Here is an 11,608-nt window from a genome sequence, read left to right on the forward strand (position 1 = left end):
GCTGTAGTCAGTGCATGTGCTCTATTTTTTATAACATTTGAACTGTTAAACTGGTCGTTGTCTTTCAAATCCCAGGTTTTACCTTCTCTTCCTGGTTTGATAGAAAGGCATAGGAGGCACTTATACAAGAACAGTTGGAGTAGCAGCAGTGAGCAATCCCAGCTTCTGGGTTCAGCTTTTGCCCAGGCAAAGACACGCAGCATGCTGCTATAAGGAACGCTCTGAAAGGCTGGCGTGGGAAGTCCTGCAGACCTCTAGTTATTGAAGAAAAATGACTGCCAATTTAAACGGACAGGCGAGCAGTCATGGGTAGTGACAAGCTACAGAAACCTTTAACTTCAGATGTTTGACAGCATCTGAGTTACCTGGAGCTTAGCTGTCTGCTATAGTCTATGGAGAGAGACAAGCAACTCCAGGGGGAGATTGAGATCTGAGATTCAGGTAATCATCTCTGGTTTAGGTAGCTGTCTGTCATTTGAATTTCTTTTTGGAGGCACCTATCTTACGCCATCACCATCTCGTCTCAGTGCTTAAAACCAGATTAGGTTAATCCAGACATTGGTAATAAATTTTGGCAGATAAACTGGGGAACTCTTTTCTCAGCCACCCCAGTTCTTGAAGTGCTTTTCTGCTTAGTTGCAATACCAAACAGATGAAATAGGCTCATGCCTGTTTCTTTTGCTGGTGAAAGGGAAAACTTTGTAAGAGCTCTGCAAAGGCGGTAATAATTGCTATTTCTGTGCCTCTAGCCATGGCTTAACATCAGGATATGGAGGTTGAAACTGGGTTTTTGGAGTTTCAATTTCTTGTTTAACAGATTAAACAAAAATTAAAAAAATATTAGGAGCTTGCTTTGGAATGACTTAAAAAAGTGTCTGTAGTAATAAGAATCACTCTATTTAGAAGTAAGGTAATTAGTTAATGAGGTTCTGGGCTGTAAATAAGTAGGGTGGGGAAGACACTGATTAAAAATCAGAAACAGATGTGTGAGGAGTCTAATGAAGAGCTTGGGGCTAATGTTTGCTCAGAACGATGTTTCTGATGGTGGGATGTGCCACATGAACACCAAATTATCTGATGGTGAAAATCGGTGTCAGTCGAACTGCACTTATTTAAACCAGCAGGAACTTGGGCGCAGTATTTGGGGTGTTACTGGGGAGTGCTTTGCCTTTTTCCTGAATAGTCTAATACAGTGGGTGCTTTTTAAAGAAAAACACCATTAAATAGCTAGTGAACTAATCAGAAATACATACTTTTTTTTCCCCTCCAGTCTGATTCGCATCAGTCATCTTACTCTCCACAACCTCAACAATTTACACAGAATTCCTCTCAGCCAGCCTCCATTAACCAGACTCAGCCACAACCAATATCCCAGTCTAAGCACGTTCCGCAACCACAGCAGGGTGCACAGCCACCCCATCAGGTCCAGCTGCCTTTGTTTAACTTTCCCCAATCTCCCCCAGGTCAGTATTCCACCTTGCATAACCTGGGACTACTTCAGATGCACCATCACCACCAAATTCAGCTTCCCAACACTTCTTGGCCTATTCATGGGCCCGTTATTCACTCTGCACCGGGTAACCCTCCTCATTCTACAAATGTTCCATTTTCTATGAGATCTGGCAGCAGCAGCACCACAAATAACCAGAGCAGTGTAAGCTTGAATGATCCCAGTATCATCTTTGCACAGCCTGCTGCCAGGCCCATGGGAATCCCCAGCACTTCTCATGAGGGACACTGGCACAATCCTGTGACTCCAAACTCACTGGTGAACAATGGCACTGTGGGGAATTCAGGTAATTCTTCTCTGTTGTATCAAACCTCTCGCACTTTGTGTACAAGTGTTAAGTGTTACAGAAACAGCTAACTCTTTCAAGTTGTTTTATATTAAAAATAACGATGCTTAAGAAACTGAGTCGTTACCTTCACTCTTAACATTTTCATAGGAAAAAAATTAGGCAAGTTGGATCGTTGTAACTTTTAGGCATTGGTCCTATCTGCCATTAACGGCTGTGCAACACATGAGAAATCATGCATTCAACTGAGAAATGTTCTAATAATTGTTTGAGTCTAAAGCACATTTCTGTGAATATGCTTACAAATACGGTTTCCATTTATGTTGTTATGTAGTTTATTAGATGAATGCTGACACTGCAACTATGAACTTAGAGACTGCCAGAATTATGGTTGTGCAAGTTGAATATTGCCTCTTTGCATTTAGTGCAATATAACATGATCTTACACATTCTTTTTTCCTGTAGTTTATCCTGCCACATTTAATTTCCATAATCTTGATGTCATTTCCTGAAAGTACTTCATACAGATTTTCCCTGCGACAAGTGGGCAACAGCCTTTTGCCTCATACCAAAGCCAAGTACATTTGTATGTTTGAGGCTGAGAAAAACAGTATATAGTAATTAAAGCCCATACAGTTTTCTGTGCAACATAAACCATGGCAGCCCCTAAATTTTAACTGTGATCTTTAGATCATGATAATGGTCTTTTGATTTATTCTGTGTGTAACTCCTCCTATGTTTTAAAAAAATATATCCATCATACAATATACTGATGCAGTTGTTCATCGCGAGATGGAAATTTTGAATCTCCTGCACAGCCTTTCTCTGCACTAATAAGGTGGTTGACAGCAACAGTAGACTTTCAGCTGAGTCAACAGTATTGGATGAGGTATAATTCACCAGTGAGTTTCAGATATTTGTTGGGATGCTGGAGATGCATGTTTTTCTATTCAGAGCTTTGTGGGGAATATATTTTAGAGGATACAGAAACTGCTACCGGTGTGTTTTCTGTGCCTTCAGTGTGCTTTGTCCCTACCTCTCCGTTTCTGATCTTAATTCTCTGTCCGGGCTCATGTGCCCCCTCCTCCATGTCCACCCCAGCTCTGACTTTTTCTCAAGCAGCTCCTTCCAATCCGAGTCGTCTTACCCAGGTAGCTGCCTTCTTTCAGACAAGCTCCCCAAATCCTAGTTTCTGCTCCATTCTCCCTTAACAAGTCCCGTTTCTCATCATACAGTCAGTCAGTCTTTGTCTTCAGTCTTTTTCCTTTTGCTCTGTCTCAGCTTGTTTGCTTCCACTCTCACTGTGCCTGCACAGAAGGTTTCCCAGTTTTCTTGTGCTGTCAGTGACAGTATTTTTTTTTCCCTTCCCTCAACTTCCATCTATTTCCAGTCTCATCACACTCCTTTTCCTAGTTCCCAGTCCTAGTATTTTTCCTCTTTGTATTTTAATCAGTTTTGTTTCCTTTTTGGCTTAGACGCCATTAAGGTGGGGTCACTGGGTAGGCGCACAGTAGAGATGAGCTGTCTGCTCTCTGAAGCCTGCTTTCTTACTTGCTTGGGACCATTTGAGAACAGTAAGTTTGTGGAAATTTTGTGTTGGCTCACATAACCTTGACATGGAAGGAGTGACTTGACTTTCTTTTCAGTAGACAACTGATCAGAAGTAGGATCATTAGAAGTTTCAGACAGACAACTTTTTTTCATGCATACTCCAGAGCCATGCTTCATGTTTTATTGTATAAAAGTTAGTGGTGTTCTTAAATGCGTAGCTTTCTTTTATTTAATGAAAGTCTGTCTGCAAGTTTTTTTTAATGATGGGCGTGAAGGGGAACTGATATACTGAGAAGGATAGTTACTTAAATTTATTTATTTATTTTTAAATGTACATTGATCAAGTTTTTAAATTAGCAGGCATTGCTGTATCTTACAAAATTGGGAGCCATGAACAAAAAGAGCAGGATTAGTAATACAGCATTTGGCATCCACTGTTGTGTGTCCTGCCTCCTTGGATGCTTGATTTCTCATCCTTAATGCTGCAGTAATACTGGATTTGTAATTTAAATTGCTTACAATTTGTGTACGTATTTCAAAAGTTTCTATTTTTCTCTCTAAAAATCAGTTTTAAGTTGGTCCGATGACCTAGATACCAAGTTTCTTAAGCATACAAGTATACAAGTATTAGCGGAATTCCAGTGTACATCTGAGAATTATTTCTTGCAGTAGGATAATAGCTTTCATGTCATAGTTATGTCAGTGATAGTGAATATCTGTGTGGGATCAGATATTAGTAACATTGTTCAAACCTTGTATTTTTCATCATGAGAATGACATAGGAATAATGAAATTGTAGGTCTTGATTTTAATACTGATTCATCCTCTGTCTTCCTCCCCAATAAATTCTATTATAATGAATAATGAAGTAATTTAGGCGATAATTTTTATTGATGTATATTTAAAAAAAAAAAAGAGTAGCACATCAGACTAATCACATTAAGTCCCCTGCAAACTGTTATTTAAGATGTAAATTGTATTTGTGACTTACTGTTTAATTATTTCAACTTGCAATGTGCTTTTCCCTTTCAATTGAAAAATAGATCAGGGTTTCCAAGGACAGTTTGGTAAAATGAACCCTCCTTCTGTCCCTTGGGACCATGGGACCCCTACCCATTTTCCTCTCCTCCGAGGAGCGTGGCCTTACAATATGCCTCAGAACTACATGCAGCAGGGAAATGCCAGCTATCCACCGAACAAACCTTTCTACCCTCAAGGTACTAGAACTAGTATATGAATCAACAGCTCATGCAACGTGTCTCTTTACTGTCTCAAAGGCTTTAAAAGCCAAGGAATCATGTTTCACTTGCTAGGCTCCCTGGAACCATAATGAATCCAAGAGTGAAATCAACGCTTCGGCTTCCTGTATGGATGGATGAAAATCTTTGTGGGAGGGAAGGGGTTAAATCAAATTCTGAAATCTGAGCCAGTTTGCAGTCTGTTGCACTTCTAGCCTCTTTCTCCTTCACTGCTGCTGTCTCACTGTAGAGCCACCTCTGCTGCAATAGAGGTGAAGATGATTTGCCCATGAGCGTGTTAAGAATATGAAGAAATTTTTGTCCTAATTCATTTTGTTTGGCTTTTGTACCATGCCTTGTGGAATGACTTACATAGATAAAAACTTGCGAGACCATAGAATAATTCAGGTTGGAAGGGGCCTCTGGAGGTTACCTAGTCCAACCTGTCTGCAGTCAAAGCAGCACTAACTTCAAAGTTAGATCAGGTTCAGTTATTCAGGATACTTTGAAGGACTGACTTTATCTCAACTCTTTCTGATGCTAGTGAATGGTAAAGGGGTTCAGCATCTGGCAGGACTGGGAAAGGCTGTAGGAAAAAGACCTTTGGCTCCACTAAGAGGAACTATGCCCAAATTTTACTTGGAGGCTTTGCAATTAACATGTTGCTGGGTCACCTAGTATAAAATGAGAGATACTGGCACCAAATCCTTTTTTCAAGGTCTAATCGATTGGCTGTAGCAAGGTTTCCAAGTGAGACCCATATTTAAAAATCCTGAAATTATTTTTGTTGAATAACTAAAGTAATGCAACAAAATGATGTATTGATGATTTGAGGGAATTTTGGAGATAGGATTAAAGTAATACTGTGTTGTCCCATTAAATGGGTTAATTGTACAGATAGCATTTGTGTCAGTCTAGTAAATGGCTTTATTTCTAAGATTAATACATTGAATATAGCCAAGCACTGTTAGATACATTTAATTTGCTGAAGTAATTGTAATCCATTTTCTTTTAGCTGGTCCACTGATGCAGAGTAACCAGCGATTCTCGCTTCTGTCTCAAGGACACCCACACTTGAATCTGAATTACATTCAACAGAAAAAGTGAAATTTCATGGGATTGTGGGTGGGTGGGGGGAGGGGAGGAAAAAAATTCAGGTTCTGATTTAAAATCTTAATGCAACATGTTTAGATACAAGATTATTTAAGACTGTTTTTAAACTGTATCATTTGTACATAGATATGAACTATAGTTTTTACTAGTATCACAAAACTGAGTGATACAAATTTCATCTATTTTATTACCCTATTTTTAAGGGGAATTGTGTTTTGTTTTATCTTGATAAACTGTAAAGAGAGAGAATTTTTAAAATTAAGTTCTTTATTTTCTATTAGCTGTATTCATACTTTGGTTGCTTCAGACTTTATATATATTGTTCTAAAAAAAATAAAATTAGAAGGGGATTTCATGTGTTTAAAAATTTGTCACTTCTATTCTTTACAGAACTATGTAGTGCCAAAAAACTTTTTAAAAGAAAAATAAAACTGCAAAAAAAGGACATAAGACTTTTTCCTCTTCCCTATTTGTATGCATGCTTGCATTTAACTGTAATTAGGAAAACCAGAATAATAAAAATGGCTTTAATTTAGATATCCGAAAGAAGAGATGAAAGATGAGCAGCTTTAATGAGTCATGCAATCCGTATATCTGTTTTTCCCCACGCTGGTGTGATTGTGATTTGTCTTTCTCGTAAAATACTTGATTTGAGGGAAGAGTACACCTGCTTTTCGGTTTATAAACTTTGCAAAATAATACAAAAGTACTCTAGAAAAATCAGGCTGTACTATGAAGTAATTTTAAAGAGGACTTTCCATAAATTCACTTGCCATACTACTTTTTGTGTTGTCAGCAGTCATTAGGCAATATGTGAAAATACTTAAGCCGTAAATGCAGTGTTCAGGAGGTAAGCCTGTCAGTCCCTGCTCCTCAAGCAAGACTATGAATAAAGGGATGGTACACAAGGGAGTTTAACGCAACTGATTTCCTGTGATATATAATTAAATGTACTAAGATGAGAACTGTAACTTCAGTAAGAGCTTAATTATTCATTTGAAAAACAGGGACTTGCTGAATGCTAACTTCATTCGGAGAAGGTAGAGCTGAGCACAATTGTGTCATATTCTGTCCCCAGTCACAGGTAGGCCACAGACTATGCTCAAAGTAGTGGTTTACTGTCTTTAAATATACTGAATAACTTCTTGCTTGGAAAGAATTAAGTGAAGCTACTTGAAGCTTCTAAACTGTCTGATAGTAGCATCAGAAGCAGCACATTATTAGACTTAAGGAGGATTCTTACAAAGGAACCGGTAACAGCTGTGTGTTGGAGAGTTATTTTAAGTTAGCTCTTCCTTTTAGTAAACACACTGGATTATGACAGTCTTACTTCCCTTCCTGTACTGGAGGTTTGAGATAGTTCAGGCTGGTCAGTGTTTGTAACTTGAATGTACTCCCACTTTGGCAACTGAATGCAGTGGCTGTTTGTCAAAACAACGCCCTGATTTGAGAATGAAGCCAGCTTCAACTAGGGGACATCTAAACAAAGTTACTATGAAAGAAACAGCAAGGAGCCTTTAAAGACAACCCCCCCCTTTTTTATTGCTCTTCACTAGTTTTTACAGGCCTTGAGAAAAACAATCCTCAAATTCTATCACGTGGATGGGTAACCAACTACATAAAAAGTATCCTTAGCTTTCTTTTAATTAAAAAACCCCAAACAAACAAGACTTCTACAAGAGGAGAAGGATTAAAGAAATGGACTGCTAAAGCAGCCAGTACATGTCCAGCTGTCCCATAAAGCAAATAGGACAGTATTAGACTGCAGTTCAAGGTCCTTAAACGGTGTGCTGGATTTAGTTTGTTATTCATTCCCTCGGCGACTCTTCTTGTGACTTTTCTTAGATCTGAAACAGAAAAAAAAAAAAGCCGTATGACACAGTACTAGTAATTGTTTCAAAAGACCAAGGTGATTCACAGCAGTAAGTGGTGTTTTCTATAGTTGAATATGGATAGTGTGACTTGACTACAACACTGAAGGAGGTACTGTATGAAATATTTGATCTCCAACATTGTAAGACGACCTTCAATCCCTAAGATTAAATGACAAGTAAGAGCTCCTACAGCAGTATAGAGACCCTTAGGAAATAGGCCAAGTCTTTACCTTTCAGGTGATTTGGAATGACTTCTGTGTCTGTGACTACGATGATGCCCTATGAGATAAAAAGGTAACAGTTACTTCCATAGACCCTGGAATTCTTGTTTGTTTTGCTAATGCAATCTGCTTCTAGTGACCAAGTGTCCTAGATAATGCCAGAACAACCCTAGCCTTAATTAGGCACTCAAATTAACCTCCTGGCAAATATTTGAAAAACACACTCAAGGCAATTTTGCATGTATTAAAGGAGTTCTCCAGGTGTGCTTTCATATAACTAGCAGTTTTATGAGCCAGATTAAGCACCTATACTATCTTCTTGATACCGAGGCACAGATTTTTCTTGCAGTGGATGTTCTGCTGATTGACAAGTCTTTTGTCTGTAAATGAAAAAAAAAAAAAATACCTGGAGATTTAGATCTTGATCTGTGGCGCCTCTCCCTGGATCTGCTCCGGTGTCGCCTTGGGCTTTTGCTGCGATGTCTCTCCCGGCGTGGTGACGGACTGAGAGAAAGGAAGCTTTTAAGATAGCCATACTAAAAATGCACACATTCTAAGATTAAATAATATAATAAGAGACTACCTTCTTCTCTTTGGAGAGCGGCTTCGCCTGTAATTTGGGGAGAAAAGAAAAAGTTGCTAAAAATCATTAGCAGAACCAGCTGTTCAATTTCCCATATTCTCCAGCAACAGCACCAGGGCTTCCTTTGCACTCCCCCGTGTCCCCAGTTAGTGTGTGTTTGGCCTGCTGCACAAGAGGCAGTACATGCTTTTGGACTGGCCCATACAGTGAGCAAATGAGGTTAGTGATGAGTTTTTCCTAGCTTAGTAAGAACAATTAACAGGATTTTCTCTGCAGCCTCTGCCTTACATGAAAACAAAGCGCTTGGTTCTCCTTAATACCTTTGCTGTATTGTCAAGTTTCGCTAAAGTTGGCCAGCAGGTTCAAGAGTTACTGAAGGACTAGAGAAACAGGCAGATGGGTTCACTGTGGCTATGCACTCCAACTCCTTACTTTAGGAAGTGGCTAAAGGAATTGGGAGGTGTAAGAGATTCTGGCTGAATTGTCATCTTCACTTCTATGCTTTGCTCCAGCCATCTGCAGTACAATAGGAAAAAATACTGCTCAAGAAGAGCCACGTCACCTTCTTGGAGACCTGCTTCGGCTCCGCCTGTATCGCACAGCTGGAGATCTGCGAGGTTTATCAAGGTCTCTGTAGCCTCTTCTGCGGTGGTCAGGAGAGGGTGCTCGTTCCAGCTGGAAACAATGGCGAGGCACGGGGGAAGGTTCTATAAGTCTTGTTTCATCAAGCTTTTTATCTATCAGTAAAGATTTCTGAACAATATACATGACAAAAGTAATGCAATCAAGCTTCCCCATCCTCAAGTATTTCATATTCAGAAGTGAGTGGTACTGCCCAAGTTTACCAACTGGAAATTAAAATGGCCACCTCTCACACTGTTGATTCTTAAGAAGTACAGCAGAATTGACTATGATGGTCACCATAACTTTCATCATCACCTTTAGTTCTATCCGTTACATATGTATGTAAAACAATTTATCTGAAATATGTTTAACACAGAACAGATCCAGATTTGTGAATTTCAGGAGACAGAAAAGCTTGACAAACACAGAGCACTTGAGAACTGCTTCAGGGTCTAACAAGTTCTCGCAAGCAGCTTATATGAAAATACATTAAGGGGGAGATAAGAGTTGCAAGCAGCCTCCCGGTGCCTCCCCTCAAATATTTCTCATAGGCCATAAAGTGTTCTGCGGTGGTTCAGCACCAACTTTAACTATCCCCTTCCAAAATAGTTCACCAACCTTTTCGTCTTCCTCTTCCTCCTCCTCACTAGATTCTACATCATCCATGTCTTCTTCCAAAGCACTAACACGAGGCTCGAGTTGCTCAGCTTCTTCCAGAACATACCGTTTCTAAAAAAATTACAACTTTAACTTGGATAACCCAAGTAAGAAGAACAAACACCTAAGGAGGCATCTTGTGTGCCCAAAGGGCCGGTATCATAGCTTTATGCAACAAGCCAGTAGCTGATACAACTATTGAGTCTGACGCAGTTAAGAATTCCATAGCCATCTACTTCTCCAAACCTGTAATCGGGGCAGAATGATATCGCATACACGTTCCTCGTGGAGTAGTTCATCAATAAATTCATCCACATGCATCAGTTCAAATTCTGGTGGGGAAAAAATAGCATTTAAAAGACAAAGAAGATTAACACTAATGGCTAGAATAAAGATGAAACACTTCAGACAATTTATGTCAAGGGGGCTGTACAAAACAACAGTTCTAAAATCATTCTCAAAGATGAGGAAAATCATTAGGCCTATCTTGCAAAAAGGAAATTACTGTACAGCTAGGATTAGCAGATTCACAGTGCTTAAACCAGCACTCAAATGGTGTTTCTTTGGTATTTATGGAACTGCATCTCAGTGCCAGTCAGAAAACACGAGCACTCGGGGAAAGCAAAATAAGCAAGGTAGTTCTCATTTGTACCAGTCAGCAAGACTAGCAACAAACTATCCAAAGGTTGAATAAGCAAAAGTAAGGTTTCAAAAAGATGGTTATGCCACAATTTTTTAAGCTTATATTACTAAATAGAATATTTACTTTTGTCTAGCATGATATGCTTTTTTAACAAAAGGTCATCTATGAAAGGTACTAAGAAACCACAACTAAGTAAGAGTGCTTACCCCCATTTCTGTTCTGACTTTTTATTTTTCGATAGTCATTGTACAGTGGTTCAAGATACTTGTAGCAGTCAATGGCAGTGCCTGTCAATCTCATGTACAATGCACCAAGCATTCGGACATACCTGAAAAGTACACCGTTTCATGTATCTGAGCTTTTTGCATAGTTAGCAGTTTAGATAGGAGTTTTTCCCATAAGTTTCTAAGGAAAATCAGTACACTAAACAGAACATACGACCGTTTAGATTGTCTCCCTTCAAGTACTCAAGTATATATATATATAAAAAAATATATATATACACTCAAGGATATATACATAATCTCTGTATGGGTGCATTATCACTCACAAAGGCAAAAGAAATATTGAAGAAAAAGTGGATTAATATGGCTCCCTTAATGCACCTCGTTCTAAATACTTCAGGCGGAGGTGCGTTATCACAGAGAGCACATGCCACAAAGGCAAGCCATTCCAACAGTCCGGGTGACAAGGAGAGCGGTCCTGAAAGCAAGAGGAAGGACATGCTTTTTAGCAAGGAGAGTTTATCAGGGCCCGCTAAAAGCTAAACCCTGCACTGAGGCTTCCCTGGCTGTTTTGGACAGTTTCATTCAGCACGACAACCAAAAGAGGGAAAAATCAAGCTACCAACTTACTTGAAGTCCTCGTTTTTTATGAACTCCACGATGATGTCCTTTTCGGGCTGGATCTGCAGCATCTTCAGCGTCAAGCACAAGAAGGGCGTAGGCTTAATGTTCCCGCCATAGACGCCCCCCACGTACTTCAGCTCCATGGCCTTGTCCACCACCAGCTCGGCTAGGAGAGGGACGGGCCGTCAGCCCAGGCTCCTCATCGAGCTCCCCGCCGAGCCCCCTCGCGCCCCGCCCCGCCGTACCCGTCAGGCCGAAGCACTCCTCCTTCCAGTACTTGGACTCGTAGATGCGGGTGCGGATGATCTTCTCCACCAGGTACTGCGGGTTGGTGCCGTGGATGCTGTGCGCGTCCTTCACCGTCCGGTTCGCCATGGCCGCCGCTACCCAGCTCCCCCCACCTCCGCGGCGGGCTGCCCCGCTCCCCTTCCGTGAGGGGCTGCAACGGCTTCCGCTTCCG

The 11,608-nt window shown here is 40.3% G+C and overlaps 2 protein-coding genes across 3 annotated transcripts in view; one reads left to right on the forward strand and one right to left on the reverse strand.

Moving 5' to 3' along the window:
* Positions 1-6,399, forward strand: part of TUT4 (terminal uridylyl transferase 4) — a 49,876-nt gene extending 43,477 nt beyond the window's left edge. For both annotated transcript variants that reach the window (XM_076340195.1, XM_076340196.1), the window contains exons 28-30: positions 1,271-1,796; positions 4,391-4,564; positions 5,601-6,399. In XM_076340195.1, the coding sequence (XP_076196310.1) occupies positions 1,271-1,796; positions 4,391-4,564; positions 5,601-5,692 (792 nt within the window). In that variant the 3' untranslated portion in view covers positions 5,693-6,399. The remainder of the gene's footprint in view (positions 1-1,270; positions 1,797-4,390; positions 4,565-5,600) is intronic.
* Positions 6,400-7,214: 815 nt separating this feature from the next.
* On the reverse strand, positions 7,215-11,564 carry PRPF38A (pre-mRNA processing factor 38A). Its single transcript, XM_076340197.1, has 10 exons — positions 11,394-11,564; positions 11,155-11,314; positions 10,507-10,628; positions 9,904-9,989; positions 9,619-9,729; positions 8,939-9,051; positions 8,377-8,403; positions 8,200-8,297; positions 7,803-7,851; positions 7,215-7,545 (listed from the first exon to the last, which is right to left on the reverse strand). Exons 1-10 carry the CDS (start codon positions 11,521-11,523, stop codon positions 7,503-7,505), a joined length of 939 nt encoding a protein of 312 aa, XP_076196312.1. The 5' UTR covers positions 11,524-11,564; the 3' UTR covers positions 7,215-7,502.
* Positions 11,565-11,608: the final 44 nt, after the last annotated feature.

The sequence above is a fragment of the Aptenodytes patagonicus genome, chromosome 5 (genome assembly GCF_965638725.1).
Source record: "Aptenodytes patagonicus chromosome 5, bAptPat1.pri.cur, whole genome shotgun sequence".
Taxonomy (NCBI): Eukaryota; Metazoa; Chordata; class Aves; order Sphenisciformes; family Spheniscidae; genus Aptenodytes; species Aptenodytes patagonicus.

Excerpts from the sequence above, each read along its gene's own strand:
- PRPF38A (XM_076340197.1), bottom strand. The coding sequence starts at position 11,523 with ATGGCGAACCGGACGGTGAAGGACGCGCACAGCATCCACGGCACCAAC. Across the intron at positions 11,315-11,393 it reads GGAGTGCTTCGGCCTGACGG|CCGAGCTGGTGGTGGACAAG; the intron begins GTACGGCGGGGC and ends TCCCTCTCCTAG. Across the intron at positions 7,852-8,199 it reads ATCAAGATCTAAATCTCCAG|GGCATCATCGTAGTCACAGA; the intron begins GTATTTTTTTTT and ends TTTATCTCATAG.